Raw genomic sequence first — 24715 nt, 5'->3', positions numbered from 1 at the left:
AGCGCGCACCTCCCTATTGCATTTTTTCAATTTTTTCTTTTTCATATAAGGTACAGCTATCCCAAATAACACTAGCATATTCTAATAAAGGCCTCATATAGGAAATATAAATTTGATTTAATGTTGTTCTATTTAATTTGAACTTTAATAAACGCATAGAACCTAATATTCCCCCTTCTGGCAACCCCCTGAGGTATCTTTTGGTTGGGGCGGCGCCGAAAAAGAGGTCACTTTTTTAACAACATTTCTCAAACAAAAACAATTGTTGGGGGCCTAAATAAGGCATTTTTTCACCAATTGAGACAACAAAAAGGGGGGGGGTGAAAAAGGCGTTAAAAGGCGTGTATATAACGTAATGGGTTAAATAGTCTGTGATTAATAGTGAGATCAAATCCCGTTTTAAGCCTCAGTATATTTAAAATGTCTCGATACGTATAGCCTCTCACATAATACATAGTTATGCATTCATCCATTGTTGATAAAGATGTACAATGCGCATGTCCACCGGAAGGCGATGGCACGATGGTGAAAACGCGATGGTACGATGGTGAAATCGCGATGGCACGATGGTGAAAACGCGATGGCACGATGGTGAAAGCGCGATGGTACGATGGTGAAAACGCGATGGCACGATGGTGAAAACGCGATGGTACGATGGTGAAAGCGCGATGGCACGATGGTGAAAACGCGATGGTACGATGGTGAAAACGCGATGGCACGATGGTGAAAACGCGATGGTACGATGGTGAAAACACGATGGTACGATGGTGAAAATGCGATGGTACGATGGTGAAAACGCGATGGTACGATGGTGAAAACGCGATGTAACATCGCGTTTTCACCATCGTACTATCGCGCCATCGCGATTTCACCATCGTACCATCGTGATTTCACCATCGTACCATCGTGTTTTCACCATCGTACCATCGTGCCATCGCGTTTTCACCATCGTACCATCGTGCATCGCGGGTACAGAATAAATAAAATGTCACGATTGTCCAAACGTGTCCAAACGGAACACCGTAGTATTGTGTAAGTGTGTGCGTGTGATTTTTGATGCTTACAATACTCAAGGTCTTTTTCGAAAAGGTATTACGGTGTTGTTTTTTTTTTCTGAACGGATGTCAGATAAACCAAAGTGACCTTTGAAAATAATAGGACCCATCACACTGTCTTGATAAAAGAAATTTTCGTAACCAAGATATCTTGATATTTTAACCATAACAAAGTTAACGCATAATATTTATTAATTACACTGTCGCACTCAATTTAACATAAAGTTGTAAAGTTTGTGTATGTCAGTTTCCATGTCCGTACGTTTAGCCATCTTCATCATTGTAACCGAGTAAAAATACATGATTACAACAATATAATGCTTTACATGTATTGAAATTGCTTTTGAATAATTTTTCTCACAAGGACATATACAGGGCTGGGAATCAAAACTGCGTCGTATCCTTCAAAATGTAAACAAACGCCGCCATATTGGAACGAAAAACGTATGTTTTTGTTTATAACTATTTTTGTTGGAAATGACTGAAAATCAGATATATGTATTAACACGCTACACTTTTTTCCGCTTCGTTCGGTATATGTTGCTTGCACAACTATTTTGTAAAACAAAAGTTATAGCGAACTTGCAACTCGAAGCGGAGCAGAATTTTTGTGAATATGTGTGGATACGACGCAGTTCATATTGCTTTATCCATCGTTTTCTCCTTCAAATCAATTGTATACTCGTTTCAGAGTTCACCATAAACTTCAAAATATGTTTTTGCATCATGCACTTTTATTTCATTAAAAAGAGATGTTTATTTTCCAAGAAAATAATGGTTTTTACTAAATGATACGACGCAGTTGAAAATAAAATATGATACGACGCAGTTGTATTTTCATTGCAGTTCAGCTATTAAATTATGTGCTAGGTATGCTTATAACGTCCAACAACATTTCTTGTTTACAACTTAAGTCAAAAGCAGAGGTTTGTTCCACGTAATCAAAATTCGATTAAGGCTTCATATTTCGGTCGCATTTTTAGTTCCTGTCATAAGCATCTACAAATTCCGGAAAGCTGTATCAAATGCAATATACATTGAAACACGTGATCGCACGTGTTCTAGAGTTGCCTAAGCATGCTTATAAACTTGTTCCCGTGAGTTCGAAATTGGGGTGGTTACTTTTTTCATTTACAGAATTTTGATACAAAATTCAATATTCCAGGGTCACCTCTCCTTGACCTTTCCAATCAGGAATGACCTTTGTTTTTTTTTTTTTTTTTTGAAAAAAAAAAAGAAAGAAAAAAAAGAATTACAAATTTTGAAAATATCTCTTGCTATCTGAAGAGAAAGTATGCATGCCTACCTTTGTTACTTATAATTAGCAACAATTTCGTCAATTCCGTTATTATGTCTTTTACGTGCCGATTTTATTTTATTCATTTTGTTAATAATCGGTGGGAACAGATGAGCTTTATTATTTGAAACTGAACATTAAATTTTTTAAATTATATTATAAATGGTTAAGCTACGATATATAGGGTATGCGTTCCGTTCAGTCATTTTATGTTCAGCGCGCCGATTTTGTCGTACTGCATTTCTTTATCGCCGATAAGAACAGGTCTACGGAATGTATTTTCTATTTTTGCACTAAAGTATCATTCTTCTCCACTAAAAAACTTAAATTTTCAAAGTCGATTTACAAATGATAAAACTACAAATTATTTTGTAAAGAATGTGTCCGTTTTGCAAAGGTATTTTACGCTTTGCACCGATACATTTGATACAGATGTATGCACGACAGGATGTTTCAATAGTATTGAAGAAGTTTTCACTAAACATACCTTCAAACGAAAGTGTGATTTTTATTTGAAAATGAATTGCCTGAAAAATTAAACAATTTTTTTCAGAAAATGACTTCAAAGCGGGTTACCCCCTGTTTACATTGAAAATGTCTCTGCTATTCGCACCTAAATATCAAAGTAAAAATAATCTTAGAGATAAAGGAAATATTTCATTTCAATAAGAAAGTTAACTTTTATTGTCTTTATAATTAATTTAAATATTTATAATCTTAAAACCTCACGCCAGAAATTAATAAAAACAACTAAATCTGCTTATTTGTACAGCTGGCGTAAACAAATTGTTGAAAAAAAATCAGACAGGTGTTCGACCGAAGCCGAGCTGTTTATGTTTACTGATTCAAATCACTTGAACTGAACTGCTATGAATTCGAAAACCACCAGAGACTTTTGATTCTTTCGTGTGGAAACCTATCAAGCTACATGTAGTTTCAAAATTGTCGATGGTTCTCTGCAGGTACAACATTTTGCCTGAAATAATGCACAAAGGCGCATCTGAGGTCTTCGCCCCCAGTAAAGCTAATGTGTAGAGACAAACCTAAAAAAACCCAGTCATTACCCAGAACATGCAGAACCACAGTTTACTTAGAGCTTAGCTAGCCAAAATAAATTCAGGTTCATAGACTTCTATATATTTATATGCCAAAAAATAGGGATAATATTGAACATACAGGAAAATATAAGAAATTATTTCAAAAAATTATGATAAATTAAGTAACATGTTCATGTTTAACTGTGAAGTAGCTTCCGCAATGTAAACTTTCAAATTAAATGTTATATTGGGCACGACACAATGTATTCTAAATAATCAAAAGCCATAGAACATCGCTATATACACCGCAAAAAATGTGGGTTTTTTATCTAGCGCAGTGATTATTCCATAAAATAAACATATATTGCCAAAATTATCCCTGTTGAAAAGACTGCCAAAAAATACAACTGCGTCGTATCATATTTTATTTTCAACTGCGTCGTATCATTTCGTAAAAATCATTATTTTCTTAGAAAATAAACATCTCTTTCTAATGAAATTTTAGTAAATGATGCAAAATTATATTTCGAAGTTAATGGTAAACTCTGAAATGAGTATATAATTGATTTGAAGGAAAAAACGATGGATAAAGCAATATGAACTGCGTCGTATCCACACATTTTCACAAAAATTCTGCTCCGCTTCGAGTTGCAAGTTCGCTTTAACTTTTGTTTTACAAAATAGTTGTGCAAGCAACATATACCGAACGAAGCGGAAAATAGTGTAGCGTGTTAATACATATATCTGGTTTTCAGTCATTTCCAACAAAAATAGTTATAAACAAAAACATACGTTTTTCGTTCCAAGATGGCGGCGTTTGTTTATATTTTGTAGGATACGACGCAGTTTTGATTCCCAGCCCTGATATATGCACAACAAAAAATTTAACAAACAAACCCATAATTTGCTCTTAAATTTATGCAATGTTGATATATTCCACTTTCGCACTCCGTTGCTGCCGATACACAAACAATACTCCGTGTCACTTTTTAGTCATTCCGAGACTCATCACGTGACCGTTGTTTACATTCAGATTTGCAAACTGAAAGGCGTTTAAACGCTTTTCCCACGAAATTGGAAAAAATATATATTTCAGACGAATTGCCAAGCCAAAGAACACATATCTATGTATCACTGATTCAGTTTAAATGTCCCAAACACGCAGGTAACAAAAAATTATCGGTTCGTGAAAATTTACTTTTTCTTGTGACTTTCGACCATACCTCAGTGGAGCACCTTTAATGTATAACTATGTTATAACATGTATGTTTTTGTATACCTTAATGTTTATTCTGTTTCAGATACATAAATAAATATACAACTAGTCATAATAACATTGTATTGCAATCAAATAGTAAATCTGACCACCAATTTTATCGATAGTAGCTTGTGTAGGCGTAGTCGTACACCTGTATTAGCTATTTACCAATAATTATCCCTTTTAAACCTGTAATCCATCTAACGTATTGCTTTTCCCCGCACGAGCATATAAACCAATCCCATTCGATCCAGTAATATTCGCCATACCGAAAATATCCGTACTGTTTGTCGTGCATTGCTTTGATATTTTGAATATTTATTGCTTATCCCTTTTTTGACATTGTATTTATATTGTTTGTTTGTTTGTGTTATGCATTACAGGAGCGTATCTTTCCATGTTTCCGTGACATTATTAAACGCATAGAAAATCTGTCGACCCATGTTTTCATTATATCCCCGAATGAGTGGCCCGGCGACATTTGCTGTAATTTTGAATTTTCATTTATATAATTTTTTTCTTTTATCATTACCTTGGTTTCTATGATGTCCTTTTTTTGCTTATTAATAATTAATAATTTGTAAATTTAAGTAAAAAAACATTATTTTTCATGAACGTTAAAATTACAAGATTAGCAAGTAATAAATAAATTGAAAAATCATAGTAAGAATATTAAGAAGTATTTATAAACAGAAACACTTTCTCCGACAAATGAAACAAATAGATTTTTTAAGTTGATAAACCTGTGTTGATACTTATGTATACAGGAACGAAAAATAGAGAAAAACAGAAACCCTAAAGAAAGCCCTAGACAGCAATATATTGAATTGTCGCAGGTTTGATTTGATTTGATTTGACCTGTTCATGGGCAACTGATGCAATTTCAAGCTAACGCCTACGCCACCTTGCACAAACTTTTACATAAAAAATGGCGAAATATTCAATTCAGAAATAGCCGCAGATTAGTTCATAAAAATTTCATTATGACACATACGTACCAGTCCATCATCATGAAAAGTGGTGTATAGCCCCCAATTAAATTTCGTTTAGATTTTTATGCTTGACAAAAATCTAAGTCTTTAATGACTTTAAATGAATGGACAAGATGAAACAAATCTGAAATGCTAAAACTTTTAATGAGCATTTTATTTCCATTTTTTGATTTCCTGAAGGCGTGAGGGATGTTGCAATTTCTCATTAAACCGCATGTACAGACTCAATTAAAGCGAGTCTGCAAAATGATCCAAGGGTTCATCCTTTCTCCAGATCTTTATATAATAAATGCTATCGAATTTTATCTAACTATAGCTACCAACAGATGCAAGATGACAATTTACTGTATTAGAAGCAAAGCTTTTTAAATATCTGGAAAAAAGCATTCCCTCGAAAACATTTAAAACAGCAAAATTAAATGAAAATTGCAACTCTGTTTGATTGATTCTGTACATGAGGGATAATGAAAAAGAGCATATTTCTATTATTTGAAGACATGTAGGCAATGCACTACATGATGTGTATCTTTCATACTGCATGATGAAATGGTAACTGTATAATGCCTTTCTACAACTATTGTGATTTTAGCACTTTTTTGTTGACAGAGATGCAAACATTAGCCTGTGAGTTTCAGGCTGGAGAGTTTAAGGTAAGATTTTTAGGTTTGTGATTGGGCTCTCAAAGCAGTATCATTTAAGTAATAAGCCTTTCCGTACTATGTCTTGCGCCCTGTCTAGTTATTGTTTGGGGTCCTCCTAGGCTCCTTGCCACTAGTTCTTGTTTCTTGGTGTGTAGGGGTTGCGTTCATTGGACGCCGCCTTCCTTGTTGATCTTGTTGTGTATCATATATAAATTTTGTATGCTGTAAACAAGGATAAAATTATAGAAATATTACAAGCACATAAACCTTTTGATATTTTGAAATTGTGATATCTTGTAAACATTCACGGTACATCATACATCATATTTTCATGAACTTACAATTTTCAAACGTTAGACATTATCCATCATCATGTTGTGAAAATACTCAACAATATCATACAATTATAGCCATTAACGTGACTTGACAAGGAAGAAAACTAAGATTACTTATAAACATACCATGACACAATTGTCTCTCTTCTAATGAAAAACTGAGAAAAACAAGATTTCGTTTAATGTGTATCTAGTTCGAGACCTCGAGTGGATTTTACTATAGGGCCCAACAAAGTGCAGTAACAGCGTGTGCGACCCGTTCTGGTTAAATCCATGAGGGTACTTTTATACCTGCAATTATTTTATTATTTAAAGGCACATAATGCCTCAGAAACGAGTAAATGTTCACTTCTTTCAAATGGGCAAACTTGAGGTCTATGAAAGTTATACTATAGTTTTGGAGCGAGTTAGAAGTCGTTGTCTTCAGAGCACTGGCCCCTCGCCGTTGAGGGTTCGAATCTGCTAAGACTGTGGATTCTTTACAGTGAGGAAACCATCCACCAAGCTTAAGAAATGTAGATGGTTCTACCCAGGTACCAGTTTTGTGCTTAAAATAAAGAACGGAGGGGCCTCTGAGGTTTTCCTCCATCAGTTACGCGAGGACATCCTCATAATTATGACCTATATTGTGTTTGTGCGACGTTAAGACAAACTAAAAAATAGTGACTAAATGGCTTGTAACCAGTTCCGTGCTTAAAATAAAGAACAGAGGTATTTGAGGTATTCCTCCATCAGTAAAGCTGGGAAATCCTCATTTTTATTACCTATATTGTGTTGGTGCGACCTAAAAACAAACTTGAAAAAAATCTTTGACTTAATAGCGTGTTAAGAAAATGAAAGTACGAAAATAATTGCTACTAAATGCAATTATTGATGAACATTCAAGGCGAAATAACCATTACAATTATTGGTTAAACGATTTTCAAGATTTGTTTACTTTTATTTGTTTATTACCAGACAGTATAGTTTTACAGTAAAAATAATTACACAGTGTTTTTTGTACAAAATTTGTGCTTGATATTTCATGTTCTAATATAATTATATAATTCGCATTCAATTAATAGATCACATGTATCCTCCAGTATTTTGATAATGCGGGATACGTGTGTAAATAAATCTACCGGTATTACTTTAAGAAATGTTATTCGATTTACTTTTTGACACAAGCATAAATGTTTAAAAATATGTTCAGGTATATAATAAAGAATATTAATATTTGTTTGGGTCAGAACGAAGATATTTTAGTTTTATATGTCTCCATGTGGCCTTTTTTTTTGCCTCTTATAAAAATGGTTATCCTGGTGATAAATCTGAGTAATAAATGCAAACTTTATGATGATCAATTATAGTTCTTTAAGTTCTGTAGTTATCCTTCTTTATTGAGAAAGTTTAAAGTATATTACACCCAGCAAAGTAATAATATTTTATTTGTAGACTATAGAAAGTTTTTCCAAAGTAAACCTTCGTTGATAATCAATTTGAAACAATTTAAAGGTACATTAAAGGTGCAACGAATCTCAAAAACCAAAACTTAGTGTATAAACCAAATGTAACTTCCAATATCTGTATTTTTCAAGATGCTACATATTGCCTTATGTAGGTCATTTTGTTTAAGATCGTTAGGTAATCATCATCATGTTTTTGTCTACCTAGGACAATGGCGACTACGATCACTTACATGACTAGCGCCATTGTACGCTACGTTTTTACGTACATGTTCGGCCTCACCCGCGACAACTTCGAAGTCGATTTCTCTAAATATATATGTAATGACTACGAATACAGCTATGGCGACGATATTGAGAACGAATATGAAGGCAACAGCTACAACCTCGACCTAAAGGAATACGCCGACGACTACGGCCATGTCATCTACCAATCAAAACACAACCACTAGTACGAAATTACGTTTATAAGAACGGTTTCAAGACGAGGACAAGGCGTCTATATATACTTACACAATTACGACTTATACAACAACGAGTAGGGCTAAAACTAAAAACGTTAAAACGTTAATAATTTAAAAAAAAAATAATACGGACACGACTATGATAATTATGAAAACTTCCATGCCTATACTCGTACGTTGGACTTAAGGAACGATTTTAACAGGGTAACCACGTAAGCTGTATTCGGCGCAGCACTGCTTCCTTGATGATATTGTGACTTTAATGTTTTACTGGTTTTTAACACTTTGATTTGAAAGTAATAATCTTTCTTCGCTTCGGACGAAATATTTCATCTTAATATATATATATGTGTGTTGCTGGATTTTATTGCAAAGCAATTGGAGTCTGGGTTAAGTCTTACCTTTTCCTGAAAAAAAAACATTTTGAGTGAAGCATACAGGCTCTCATATTCATCAACGTCATCAAATTTTATCTCTTTAACATTTATCATTGGTACTTCTTAATCTTCTGCAACACTTTTTACAAAACCACAACAAAACTGTAACATCTTGGCACAAGTTTCTGAAGAGAAAAATAAAGAGATAAATAAAAGCATTCAGTTTTCCTGTGATAAATATGTACCATGTCAAAAAACAAACAGAAAAATGACTGAAAGGAAATGAAAATTTTGTAAAGAATGAAGTATAATTGAGAAATAATGACACTGTGTACTGGTAAAGTAATTGAAAGGAGTGCCAATTTTATGATTTGTTCTGACAAAACTTAACAACCCATAATTTTTGTACTGATATGAAAGAACGTTTCGAAACAAAGTTTGTTTCAATAACATGATTGTGTCAAGGAAATTTAAGGTGCTTCAGCGCATTGTTTAATAAAATTAAATGATGGCGTTTTTACATAGTTGTCACAAATGAGTGAGCGTTTATTTAATTAATTTAATTATACAAGTAAACGAAAAACTTCAAAAATCATAGGTGTTATGTTATCGTTAAGTGTATTAGTTTACATTTATAACATAAACTTCAGGACAGGAGTGTAATAAATAGAGAATATTGAGTGTGTTAGGTTCTGAATATAATACAGAATTTATGGAATGAAATTAAAGTATGAAATTACAAAGCATTTGAACGAAAAACGTGCATTATTATACAATAATGCACAAAGAATTAATATCGATTTTCATTCTAACACGTCAAGAAAAAATATAAATATTATTCTAATATTGAACTTTATGTTTGGTGGTTAGATTTGTTTTCGCCTCAGAGTTTCCAATAGAAACGTTCTTTAAAGGCTGCTCCAGTGGTATGAAAAAAACTGTCGTTAAATCTTCCGTGTGTAGAAACATTTTGAGAATAATGAATTTTAAAAACGTTTCGAAACAAAGTTTGTTTCAATAACATGATTGTGTCAAGGAAATTTAAGGTGCTTCAGCGCATTGTTTAATAAAATTAATGATGGCGTTTTTACATAGTTGTCACAAATGAGTGAGCGTTTATTTAATTTATTAAATTATACAAGTAAAAGAAAAACTTCAAAAATCATAGGTGTTATGTTATTGTTAAGTGAATTAGCTTACATTTATAACATAAACTTCAGGACAGGAGTGTAACAAATAGAGGATAGTGAATGTGTAAGGTTTTGAATATAATACAGAATTTATGGAATGAAATTATAGTATAAAATTATATTTTGCAAGCCTCTGACGAGTAAAATATTATTTTATTCTACGATTTCAATAAATTCAGTAATGAACCTACACAAAAACAAAAATGTATCCATCATACCAAAATTAAAGACTGTTCAAAAGTTTAAAGTGCAAAAGAATCATGTTTCGTTGACGCGCCTAATGTGTAACGCTTACATTAAGCGCGTTTTTACACTATGTTTAGGAAATAGATATCAATTCGAGGTGCATTGTTGTAGAATAATGCACGGTTTGAGTTCAAATGCGTAGTAATATAATCACGATGGCCGATAGGCCTGAGTGATTAATTACAAAGCATTTGAACGAAAAACGTGCATTATTATACAATAATGCACAAAGAATTAATATCGATTTCCATTCTAACACGTCAAGAAAAAATATAATTATTATTCTAATGTTGAACTTTATGTTTGGTGGTTAGATTTGTTTTCGCCTCAGAGTTTCCAATAGAAACGTTCTTTAAAGGCTGTTCCAGTGGTATGAAAAAACTGTCGTTAAATCTTCCGTGTGTAGAAACATTTTGAGAATAACGAATTTTAAAAACGTTGATAAAACTTTGTTTGTTTATTTTATTTCACTCTATAATTTTTCAAGCGAAATAAAAGTTATCAAAAGTGAAATAAATGTAAAACTTAAATCGTTTGCGACATTAAAATAGCGTTCTTGATTTGATTGTTTTGCACGTGCTGTTTGGCGCTTCATTGTGACGTCACGTAAACAATACTTTAAACGTCTGTACAGCGTTAACGACTGAATAAAAGATATTGGTGTTCGGATTCATTTTCTTAAATAGACCATTTTCTTACATTCTAGATAGTTTTCACAATAAAATTCGACAAAAAATTGTTTTTATTTATCAGATTTTTCAAACAAAATGGAGCCCTCAATGTGAAAATACACAGGGAGATAATAAGAACGGCGAGTGCATTGTTGTAGAATAATGCATGCTTCGGGCCTTCTTTGTTTATATAGAAAAAAATCCGATAGTGTTTGAATTATAAATGACGTCACGTCAAAATATATGTACAGCTTTATGGAAAAGTCGACATGGGTGTGTGATAAAGCAATTTATTTAAAACGATATAATTCTAGTGTAACAGTAATAACAATATGACGTCACTCATTTGCGTCAAATACAAATATATATGTAGCGTGAAAGCGCGCTTATATAAGCATTACACTATGGGCTAATATATACTAGTGAAAAAATGACTCTTTTTGACTGTCAACCATTCTAATTTTAAATACGTCATAACGACAATCTTATATTCGTGCAAATTCCATTTTAGATTTATAAAACCCATTGAATGAAACAATATTATTTAACAGGATCTTTTTATCAAGTTTTAAGTTTACAGACATCCGATATTCTCTGTGTATCTTACAATCATAATTATAATCAGATATTCAATTCTAGTATTCCGTAAATCTTGACATGCTTAAATGATAAAATTATTCTGGCTTCTAAATTATGGTTAATGTTGGAACTCACTAATCTATATCGAATATACCATAAACATGATTTCCTGGAAACTTAATCACGCCAGGCTTTCACATTTCTAGATGTTATAGTATTTGAAGATAAGACAAATGATTATTGTCATATTGTTTTTTTTAAATAGATCATTATGCAAGGTAAAACAAAACAAATATCAAACCTTTCTTTACAACGCCTAACTTGCTTCATACTTTGCATAATATAATCGTGGTCAACATTATGTATTATCACGCTGAAATAGATTAGATTTCTATCTTAAGTGCGACATTGATTTTAACAATTATTCTTTTCATTTCAATCTTACTACGTAATGGAATCCAAATCCAATGTTGAAAATAATGTATCTTAAATTATTTGATAAAATTGTGCGTAATCTTGCAAATCTCGTTTTTTGATTTTTTGAGTAAAGCATTGTGTTTACACCAACCATGATGAGCTACCTTAACTTTGAGCAGTATAAGTAAAGCGCTGTTACCTTTGCTTCTCATTTGCGGGACGAGCGTCTTTTCAGACAAGTCCAATAACATAAAGATTTAAAGATGTTATCATCAAAATTTATTGCTGTGTGTTTAATTTCGGTAACATCTGGACATCCCCATGAAAGAAGACAAAACAATGAACCGATATGTTCCAAATTTGACTATGAAGAAAAACTTTTGTAAAAAAATGATAAGAATGGAAATGAAAATGGAAAAAATAATAGAGGAAGTTAAAGATAAAGAAAAGAATATAATGTCCGTGGCCACCAATTTGTCCCAAAGAGTTGGAAATATGGAAAGTGACGCAATTCAGTTCCAACGTGGTATCAACCGCACAATGGTCGAGTTTGCTGATAGCTTTAGCGAGGAAAAGAGCAAACTGTCAGATTTAGCAGGTACGTTTTTTTATTGTTTTTTGTCAAGCTGTTTTTTCATTGATACATGAAAAAGAACAATCAATATTTTAAGCATTACGACGGATGATTAAAAATTCATTTGTACTTTATTTCAGCAAATAATTCGTGGAAGTTGTACACAGATCTACCCCTAGTTAATAGAATGAACAATGAAGCGTAACATTTTAAATATCTCAATAACGATATAAATGATCTCAATACAATGTAGCTTGTTTAACAATGTATTAATAAGACTACAAAAATTGATTGGCTAAAGAATGCTAATGTGATTACAATAAGGTTTATGTTGATGGAGCGTCGTAGCGCGGCATGCGACCTACAGATATGCATTGTGAAAAGGTATTTTAACGGGTGTGAATGAATTTTCAGTTGATTTTAGCAAAATTTTGAATCAGGCAAATGTGGCACATTTAGACCAAACATATTTGACCTAGAGTCATGAAATTGACAAAACAGTGGATTGTGGGGTCGCTCGAGTGCTATGGACACATTTCTAGTTTGATATACGTTCTTGGGGTTTGATTGTTTGCAGTAACTTAAATATTGCCTGTTGTTCAAGGAAGATGTTTGTTTCATATAAAACGCATGGGTTTTGCTACATTTCTTATCTCCTGAGCGAAACAGATGCATCTCTTCATATGTATGTGGTTTTATTTTCGTTTTGATTTAGAGAATATCGCAGAAACTATAGGTATAATTAGTTGATAAGCTAACAATACAATAAATAATGAAGCCTAAGATAACAATACAATAAATAATGAAGCCTAACTTGGCAATAATGACAATATATCTTGGCAAAATACTGGAAAATGTGAATATCAAAAAGGTCCTGAAAAGAAACAGTGAAATCCGATAAACATCCAATGATTTATGCATTATGTTAATATACAGTTTTTTTTAAAACAAAGTCTGTTTCATTTTAAGTCTTAATTTCGCTTACGAATCTAAACGACGAATCTAAAGGTTCTGTCGCACAATTTATGCCGAATGAACCAATTTTTTTCAGCAAGTTGTACACAAAAAGTAGTAACAAAGTACTATGTAAATGAGTAACATAAAATAAAAACTCGAAGGTTAAATCATTACAGAAACATGCAAATGTTTTTATTTAAAAAAAGAATGAACGCTGCTTTGGTCTTCCTTGTTCGAGTGGATAATTGTATATAAACTTCAACATACCTCTGGCCCCGCGTGTTCGAGAAGCCAAGGTCGGTGAACTTATTATCAGTGTCTTTGAATTCCGCCAAGGAAATTTGAATTTTTCATGATGAAGGTATCGAGCTAGCGAATGAAACGTCGCTGATTCTACCCAGGTCTTCCCCCACCAATTAAAGCTGGAAAGTAGCCGTAATACCTTTATAGCGTCAATATGTACAATTAAATAAAAAGACCATTTTTCATCACGAAATTAGTGTTCAAATTTTGTATAAATATGTACAATTATTATTTTGAAATGAAATAAATATCAAAACACATAAATCAAAGTTTGTGTTGTATATCCTTTTTCCAAATCATTTACAGGTTTTTTTTTTAATAATGGCCATGGTAAGTAATATGTTCCTAGGTATATAAGTATCTATACTTAGCATAATCAGTGATACCTACAAGCAGCACTTTTTTCATAAAATGGATCAATTCCAGTTTTGAAAACTATGCCTTTTACAATTAATTATAAATATCTTTCTTTCGTAAACTTTTGATTTTCAACAACAATGATGAACATGATTAATTTCAATATAGCAACTACCTATAACTTTTCATTTGCAAAAAAAGGCGTCTTTTCAGGCAGGTTTGATTACATTAATACTCAAATATGTTTTCATACATTCTAATGTTTGTGTGTATAATTTCTCCAACGTGTGGGCATCTCCATAAACCAAGGAGAAATGATGAAACGATATGTTCCAAATGTGACTATCATGAAGAAAAGTTTTGGGAAGAAATGATAAAAATAGAAATGATATTGGAAAAAATTAAAGGATAATAAAATTAAAGAGAAGGATTTTATGTTCATAGCGACAGATTTGTCACAAAGGGAGAAAGGGTGGGATAAATGGAAAATATCGCCACGCAAAACTATGTTGATGGAACGTCGCTGCTGGGTATAAGACCTTCAGATTTTCATTGTAAAACGTTGACATTTAAGGGGATGGTCGAATGTAACATAGATTCATTTAAATGATGGTAGCTATATTTAGGGCTTTCAAGTCCTGGTTTGACAGGTCGTCCTTAAAACCACTGTTTGTAAAAACAAAACGGCTACATGCAAGTCCTTAAGAAATGTTTTTTTTTTGTTTTTTTTTTAGCGTCTGAGAAAGTAACTGCGCTCCGCTCCGACATTCTCTTTCTCCGCGAACTAAACATATCACCGGACCCACATGACTTCTTCTTCTTTCCAAAACGTAAATATAATCAGTCTGGGAAATTTCATAAATATCATAGGGTCTACAATAAAGTCTCCCTTAGAAATTGATTGACAGACTGAAAATGTGAAGATGAGGGCAAAGGGTGAATGTATTCGAAGATATAGCGAGTTAAAATGTGAGACCTTACGTGGTTTTTTTATAAAAGCAGCAAGTGACATTTTGCTCGAAAAATCCCTCGAAATATAAATTCACAATCAAAACATTCTAACCTCTATGAACGTAATGATAACAATTTAGTTATTATATAATTGCTATAATACTTGCACCTGTATATTTGATTTCGATATAATTATATTTTGTCTTTTGTCTTGAAATTATTATTACATAAAATATTAAATAGGAAGGAAAAAAGAATGCCTTACAAACGTTCAAAACGACAAAATTTCACTTGTTACAGCCCCGTTTTAATTGATCCTGTTTCCAAACGTTACTGAAAAAATCTAACTACTTTCCACGCCTTCTAGCATCGGCCCAGGTGGGGTTCAACAAATAATACTCAGTCTGGTAAAATTTTGAAGAAACATTTGCAAAAGTTTAAACGAACTAAAAGTGTATTGTTTTGTAGGACAAATCTTATATTTATTTTCCTATCGCTTGCATGTATATTAAAACTTTCATTTGATATAAATATATTCAATACCGTACGTAAGTTATTCGTTGTAGCAGATTGACTTTTGTATAAAATTATATAACAGTACAACGAATAACTTACGTACGGTATTGAAAATATTTAGATCTTGTTTTTCTGCAGGCAATTCCATTTTCCCAATTGTTGGATTCCACGCCCGTCTATCTTCTACAAAAAATGTAACTGCACGAGGCACGGTTGTCTTCGATACCGTCATAACAAACCAAGGTAAAGGTTACAACAGTTCTACCGGGATATTCACTGCACCGTATACTGGACTCTATTTCTTCTCCGTCCAGCTTTGTAACAAGGGAAATAATAATACGTATTACGACATATTATATCAAAAAGGTACATTGTTAACAAAAAGTATACGTGAAGTGGGAAATCACGCCTCTGCTAAAACTTGTAGTTCTGTGAGCACAATCGCCATGGTAAACAAAACGGAACCTGTGTGGGTACACACTCACAACGTGATTTATTATCATTATGACGGATTGAATTCTTTTTCTGGATCTCTCTTAAACAAATAACTATATAATAGCAAAACTAGGTATACAATATACCAAGGAAAGTTTCTGTAACCGGATATAAATATTGATAATGAGGCACAAATGTCTTTACTTGCAATAAGTCACTTAATATAAAGAAAAATTAAATACCTAACATGTTTTGCTTAGAAGAGGCTCATCACTCTGTTTTATAGTTATATGTGTATATATTTTAGGGAAGTAGACATAGTGTGCTTTCTTCAGAAATCTGTGGATCATGTTTTGCTTAGAAGAGGCTCATCACTCTGTTTTATAGTTATATGTGTATATATTTTAGGGAAGTAGACTTAGTGTGCTTTCTTCAGAAATCTGTGGATCTTAACTTGACTCACACAGAATCTTGTGTCTACAAATAATTTAAAAACGGTTCTGAGATTTTTTATTGAGCAATAATAGCTGCACAAAAACGGTGGGAAACCAGCATAATGTTCGCGAAAATTAAGTTTGTACTTTCGTTTGTTTGCTTTGTTTTGTGTTTGGCTTTGTATGTGAATGAAAAAATAGCACTTTGTTTTTCGTATTTTTTTCTTTGAATTTTGTATTAACTTTTAATGTTTAATAGAACATATATCGAACACTGTAGGATCAATAAAGGAGATATATTTACAGAAGTGACAATATTGTGATTATTATTTGTTCAACAGAAAGCCGGAAAGAAAATGGCGCCAAGCATCTTCCTATACATAGTGTATTCTTTCTTTTATTCAAACAAGACATATTTAGTAAGATTTGCATTGATTTCAATAAATTTCTGTACTTCAAATATTTTACTGAAGGATGAGCAAAGTTTATCTTTAAAAAGGTGTTTTCGTTTTATTGTTATGATGATATTATACACGTATTTACTATTGACAATATTCATTTTCTCTAATACATATGTAGAGGAATGTTTGAACGTTGACACTGTGTTGTTTATTAAACACAAAAAATATGTTAAACCTTTATGACATGTTTATTTTTCAGTACTCTTGATTTTGTAAAATACATGAATTGATGTTGTTGTTTTTGTTTCATTTCTTTCCTTAGGCTTTAAGCTAAGCTAATACTGGTTATGTGTCGACTTACCAGCTTTACAGAAAATTCTTAGTTTACCCTCCTTCCAATAATAACGGACGATAGGACACCAAAGAAGAAATATTTAATTTATGATAAAATTTATAATTAGATAACTTTCTCAAAAGAACAAATCACAGTTCCTACTAGGTGTTTAACCTGCAGCAGTTAGGGCCAAGTGAATGTATCGATTATAACCACTCGGCCAAAGAAAATCTACATTTGTTATTGGCATTGAAACTGTTGAAAATAAAAACAAATGTCACTTATGATGCTGCACATTAAACGAGCTAACCATTTGCGTATTAATTAAACTTGACACTATAATATTCGGTAAGCACGACAAAAGATAATATTTCAAAAACATGCATTTAAACAATCAGTTAGGTCTTTGTAAACTTTATTTCAAATTCTACAGGCAACTAATTCTGTGAATAATGTCTACCAATAAACGAATTGATGTTACATTTACATTTTCAGAGCGCTTGTAAACATTTTGTGTATGTGAATTAAGTTGTTACTTTAATCAAAATTGAAACTTTTACAGGTCGGTGTTGTTTACATGAAGTTGTAATGATATGACATGAATCACGTATAATGCTTTGATTGTCATTTTAAAATTATTTATAACAAACTACTATTAACTACTACGTATTCGTGGATGATCAGTATTGTATGGCTATACCATGTGATTTTTAGTGTTTTGCGTGGATTAGAAAACCAAGACATAAGACGTAAGACATAAGACATATTTATTTTTTACTTTAATTTTGAAATATTTCAAAATATTTTTTAATAAAGTGGACAGCCTGCTCACTCTAGCAAGAACCAATTTATAAAATGGTACCTTGGAAAAAAATGTTCAACACTTTATAGTTTTTGTCAATTAGGAAAATCTTGAAAAGTTACAGAATTAAACCATGTGAACCGTCTGTTGTATTAAATTTTTGCCCCACGCAAAACATAAACAAATCAAGTGATATAGTTCCGTGGTTAAGGATAAACTGTGTTTAGCATTTTCCAGGAGTAGTTGCTTTGAGATAACGCTAATAGCTTTCGTATGAAACTTGTTTACCCCGACACAAGATGAGTAAAACGCCTGTCTGTAAAACAAATTTAAATATATTACATGCATGAATATTCATTACAAATGGTAATGTCATACTTAGTAATATTCAGGACAGATGATAATGTCATACTTGGTAATATTCATAGCATATGGTAATGCCATACTTAGTAATATTCAGGACAAATGATAATGTCATACCTAGAGATATTCATAACAGACTATTATGCCATACTAAGTAATATTCATAACAAATGACTATATCATACTTATAATTTTAATATATGAGAATGTTTTATGATAATGCATTTGAACAAATGTCAGAAGTAGATCTAGATAATAAAATTAATAACAGATAAGATGCTGCACATAAAGCCCTTACAAATAAGGTAAAATACGAATATTCATGAAAGCTGATAAAGCATATACACTGTTGTAACAGCGTTCACCGGTAATAGCCCCTCAATACACGGAAAAAAGTAAAAAGTAAATCAGTGTACGTCTAGTTAACTCGAGGTAAGTTTCAATTCATTTTTCCATCAGAACTTAATCGATTTTTCCAAACTTAACACTTTTGTGAAGCTGACAATGTCTGCTTTAAGAGCAGGTGTGTCTGGCTTTTGCTGCAGTAGGAAATACGAATGTTCATAACAGATGAAATGATTAACACATAGTCCATGCAAATACGGCGAAATACGATGGTTCATAACAGATGAAAGGAAAAAAAATTGACACATAGTTCATATAAATACGGGGCAATGTGAATACCATAACAGATGATATGATATACACATAGTCCATACAAATAAAAAGTTTAATAAGAATGTCATAACAGACAGATGAAATGATTTACTCATAGTCCATACTAAGAAGGGGAAATTAGTAAACAAAGAAAATTGTTGACTCACAGTCCATACAAATACTTTAATTTATGAAAAATAAATGTTTTGTCAACAATTTCTTTTCTCGGCCCCCTGGGTATTCGTGATCTCATCTTTTTGCTCTGTCCCGTTTGTAAAAAATAGTTTAGCTGAAAGTTTTATTTTGTTACTTTAACGTCCGGGTGAATTGAACAAATAATTCATATTGGAGTTTGATAGGCAATGAATAAGCCCACACTTCGGGAAACATGTTTAAGCTGGAACTGGCCTTCCAATTATAGACTCAATAAGTGTCTTCTGTATTAAATAAATTGAATGGTCACGTAGAATATTTCATAGGCAGAGGTTGGATGTACACAAACGGTATAGAATAAATAAAATTATTTTCTTAATTGACTTGACTAGATAACCTATTTCATATTTAATATGAAATAAAGACTTGGGAAACAGTATCACATTTAAGGTAATGTTCTATAAAACATTTATAGTTCTATAATTCTTTTATGAAAGGGGAATTAAATTCCAAATGTATACATTAAAAAGTATTATGCCGTTACTACCATTTAGTCTGGGCGTTGGACTAGACAAATTATAGAGAAGTTAGGCGATTTGGTTGAAAGTAAGTTAAAATAATCTTGTTAATGTTAATCGCAACTCCTGTATGTCAACACACTACCTACCGTCGAATAATATAGCGGTGAGATGACTTTTCCATAGTTTAACTGTTAAGCACTGCATATTTTTGCCAAATCTTTGATTTTATAGAACGTTCTACATTGGCAAAAAATCATTTTGCAAAAAGAAGTTACTGCCCTTTATAATATGATTTAAATGTGGCTGCAATCTCATTTGTACAAACAGTAGTCAACAGAACTTTTATAAATCATATTCACTGGGTGCAGTATCATATTCACTGACTGAACTTAATTTTCCTAGTCTAAAAAGATTGAGACTCATATTCAATGCCCATACACCTTAGACTGTTGATTACGCATGCGCATTAAAAATAACTGTAGGGTTTTACAGTTTGACAATTTATTGGGCAAGTATGTTTCCTTGCTGTCAAATCAAGACTGTGTTTTAGGATCATTTATTTAGGCTTTGATCCTGGGTACTAAATACACTGCCTTTGTTTCTCTTGAAAACTTTCAGGACATTTTGTCGTTTTATTTTTTTCCTTCCTAATGATATTAATGCATTCATTATTCATGATATTCATGACAAGATGTACAACTCTTAAACATCAATATTAAAATAGTAGGAGTTGTTTCCCCTAAGCAGAAAAAATAAGTAATAATATGTTATATTTGGATATTGCCTTTATGTTCAAGCAGTTCTATAGGATTGTTATGTAATAATTCTAAAAAGAAATCTTTTTTAATGATATATTTACAATAGGTCTGGCATTAATAACGTATTTCAATCTACAAGAGAGCGATGGCCTAGTTTGTGGAGCGGTAGCCTAGTGGTTAAGGTGTCTGCCTCCATACCCAGGGATTATGGGTTCGAGCTCTAAGCGGGTCTTGACATTGTTTCTACACATGACACTAGAACTGGTTGGTTCCAGGAAGTCTCGAAAATAATAAATATAAATTGCAATAACTTGTTTCATAACTATGTTAAAACCTGTAAAAATAGTTACAATATTAGCAAGATGCTAATGAATTACTTTTCTTTATAATCTTTGTAGAATCCTAAAAATGTTTTGTTCCCCTTTAAATGTATATCTCAATATATTGTATGTTTATGCATAATTATTTTTATTGTTAAAAAATCTGAAAATAAACCAAAATTAGGTAAATATAAAAACAAACTAGATTATGCGATTGTCCTGTTTTCATCTTAGAAAAATTTTATTTACCCTTTTAAGTTTTCCGTTAAAAGAATACTTCCTAATTCATGTTTCATGGGCCTATATATATTTTCTTTCATATGCAGGTGTCTGTAACAAGACATAATTTTGTATTGTATAGTTTTTACACATAAATTTCAAGGAAATCTGTTTAAATATTGTCACTTAACTATACTTGTAGACATATTTCCCCTCTATATAAATTTATAAATTTGAATACATTAGTTAAAATTTATAATGCAACAACACAACAACAGAAACAGTCCTTTTATTTTAGCTTAATTGCGGATTTAATGAGCAATAAATCAAACAAATAATCATAAAACAAACATAGGTCGAATATGTAAAAGAAAGAGCATTGAAATACGAGGCTATCTGATTTGTAAGAAATGCCGTGTACTCCGAGTATCACTCAGGTTGCCAAGTATTTTAATTTTCTTTCCTGTCTGTATCATATGCAAAAAAAGAACTTTTTTGTCATCACACTATGATACGCCAGACTAAATAAACCAATGTACGAGCATCTAAATATTATTTCCCTATCATCATCACGTCAAAAAAAGCTATCCCGCACAAAAGTCGTTGAGTTAAAAGTCTAGATTTGTTGATGTGTTATATCACGATTTTAATCAGCGAATAAAGAATATAAAGCAGACAGTGTTAGATTTAATATAAATGACTGCAAACTTCCCAACCCGCTATCACCCTATCATCGTCAGGCATCAGTCAGGAAGACATTTATTAACGAACTTCCAAATTGATTACTAAACAATGACCTAAACTCTACATTAATGAAGGAGGTTTTAAAAACCATAGACTCGAAATTACAAAGATAGTATGTGCCGAGACATATAATCGTGGTGAATACAAAAAAGTCAAGCGATTTATATATCTGGCAAAAAAATTATAATAAAGCTAATTCAAAGCCTATACAATACTAACACTTGGCATAAAAGTTGAGAAAACGGAATCCCAAAAGAACGATCAAAACGATAAAACTGAAAATGTTGCAGGCCCTGTTCATGGACGGCACTGTAAAGTGCATGTTACCGTCCTCACCCTATAGCAACGGATTCATTTAAACATGGAAAATGGTGATTTTTTAAAATTTAGAAACAAATAGACAGTACGGACGCGGAATGTGTCTGTGGATTGTTCTGCTGTTGATCTTCTATTTCTTTTTTTTAAATTGTCAAGTTATCTGATAACATCAAGTATAAAAATTGTATATTATAGAATTATTGACTTAATTGTTATGAACAGGAAGCGTGTTTTTATTTATGAGTCATGGGTTCTTTTAACGATGAATTTACTAACGAAATCAAAACATACATATATAGCAAAATGCTAAGTACAAATGCTTGTTATTTTCTCTTGAAAAATATTTATTTGCTTTAATTTCTCAATTTTCTTTGTTTCGGTCAAATTTTCATTCATGATATTTAGCTGACATTTTTTAATCTCAATAAAAAAACTCCTTGCTAAGTAGCATTATAAGATATAAATGAGATAATTAGGAAACAGATAATGAAAACCAGGACAATTTCTTACTCTTAATTCAAACTTCAACCATTTTCATGTTTTCATAGAAAACAACAAAAGAATAGGATATTCCTTTTTACGATGAATAAAAGTATATGTATTTGACGTTGTTTTAAGTGCCCGTTTTTGTGTTACAAACTATGTGTATTCTACAGATACACGGTTTTATGTTGAGTCATGTGATTAATATATGTTCAGGTTTACCATATAAACAAATAAGTGGTTTTTATACAATCAACGTACTTGTCTAATCAAAAGCGATCCAGCAAATGTATTCCATCTGCGTGAGTCGACGTAATACACAGAGGTATCTAAACTCTGTACCCACACCCGCTCCGCCTTGTTGACCATGGCAATGGTGCTAACAGAGCTACAAGTATAAACGCCGCCATTATCATACTGTGTACTGGTGGTTATGAGTGTGCCTTCTTGGTATATTGCGTACTGAACAACCTTGTTTCCTTGATTACAAACATGGGCTGTGAAGAAATAGAGTCCAGTGAGCGGTGCAGTGAATACTCCAGTAACACTATCGTACCCTTCGCCTTGGTTTGTTATCACGGTATCGTAGACGACCTTGTTCCCTGTGTTCACAGTTTTTGTGGAAGATAAACGAGCGTTGAATCCGACGATAGGCAACAGCGACTTGTCTGCAAAAGAAAAGCAAGACCCAGTGTTGAAAATTATGAATATTCAGTAAGAGACTAACACATAATTACTTGTATAAACTGATGAACTCATAAATATCCAATTTACTATTATTAGTGATGCAGATCATTTTAGTGTGATTAAAAACGAAGAAGTGACGACAAGAAAAATGTCTTTCTAAAAAAAAGAATTCCAATGCTTTCTTAAATTAGTTTATTTTGTCACAATCGGTATGTCATCTGAAATGGATACCTCAGTTGAATTCGTATATATATAAAGTATATACATAAAATATGATAAACAAGATCAACAAGAAAAGGCGGCGTCCAATGAACGCAACCCCCACACGATCCAGCAACAAGAGCCAGTGACAAACAGCCCAGGGTGACCCCAAACAAGCAGAGCATGGGCAGGTTAATCACTAAAATCATACATAAGAAGAAACAGTCAGTACCTGATAAGGAACTAAAAGAAAACAAATAAATGATTGAATTATAGGCCCATAAAATGAGAGGGCACAAGGGAAGGGGAATGAAGACCCGAGGAAGGAGGGGGGATAAATAAAGGAAATAAAAACCAGGGACAAAGGGGAAGATACTTACCGTCAAACATTAATCACAGCATAAAATCAACTTTTAGTTAAAACTAAAACTATTAAAACTATCTATACCTGCTAAAGTTTTAAGCTTAGCTGTTTCTTCTTTGAAGTTATCAGAAAGCTCAATCATTGTTTGGTTGACATCATGCTGAAACTGAATGGCGTTATTCTCCACATTGCCAACTCTTTGTGACACATCGGTCGCTATGGTCATAACGTCCTTTTCTTTATTATTAACTTCCTCGATTATCTTCTCCATTTTCATCTCCATTCTTATCATTTTTTCTAAAAGTTTTTCCTCATAGTCAAATTTTGAACAAATTGGTTCATCATTTTCTCTGCTTTCATGGGGATGCCCAGATGTTATCAAAATATTTTTCACAAATATAAGAAGAACAAATAACATTTTAAAGCCTTTTTGTTTTAAAAATCTGTCTTTTTATCAATTCAAAAACGTTTCTCCTTTCAAAAGGTGATATACTTGATAAGCTAAAATAAATCCCCAAAAATTGAAGTAAATCTTCCTCAATCGAAGAGATGATTGAAAATAAACACTTAATGCTAACGACTTTATTTGTGTAGTTCGGACTTAAGGTTGTTCGTCATATCTTTTCTAGAGGAAAATCTGGGACTAGGTAAATTATTTTTTAAACATTTTGATTTTATTATGATATTATTGAAAATCTGTGAAATAAGGTTTGAGGGCTTGAGGCATCGGCATGCAGCCACCATTTAACCCTGTGTGATCGTAAGGGGCGACTTAACTGGTTCGAATAACTGTCAACGCATCTCTTAGCTCCAGTAGGTGAGGCGATTTTTACCCCTGGTGTTGCTTTCCAGATTGTAA

The 24715-nt window shown here is 32.3% G+C and overlaps 1 protein-coding gene across 2 annotated transcripts in view; it reads right to left on the bottom strand.

Annotated features, from left to right (window-relative positions):
* LOC132759097 (C1q-related factor-like) overlaps positions 1-24436 on the bottom strand; it is a 34345-nt gene extending 9909 nt beyond the window's left edge. The window contains exons 1-2 of one of the 2 annotated variants that reach the window (XM_060750825.1): positions 23941-24436; positions 21589-23272 (exon numbers count right to left, since the gene is read on the bottom strand). In XM_060750825.1, the coding sequence (XP_060606808.1) occupies positions 22857-23272; positions 23941-24274 (750 nt within the window). In that variant the 5' untranslated portion in view covers positions 24275-24436 and the 3' untranslated portion in view covers positions 21589-22856. Of the gene's footprint in view, positions 1-21588; positions 23273-23940 lie in introns of those variants that run through there. The other variant, XM_060750831.1, reaches the window with a different exon arrangement.
* Positions 24437-24715: the final 279 nt, after the last annotated feature.

This window comes from Ruditapes philippinarum, unplaced genomic scaffold (genome assembly GCF_026571515.1).
Source record: "Ruditapes philippinarum isolate M1 unplaced genomic scaffold, ASM2657151v2 ctg2455_1_1_1_1, whole genome shotgun sequence".
Classification (NCBI taxonomy): Eukaryota; Metazoa; Mollusca; class Bivalvia; order Venerida; family Veneridae; genus Ruditapes; species Ruditapes philippinarum.
Note: the sequence above shows the minus strand (reverse complement) of the source record. Positions and strands in the feature narration are given on the sequence as shown.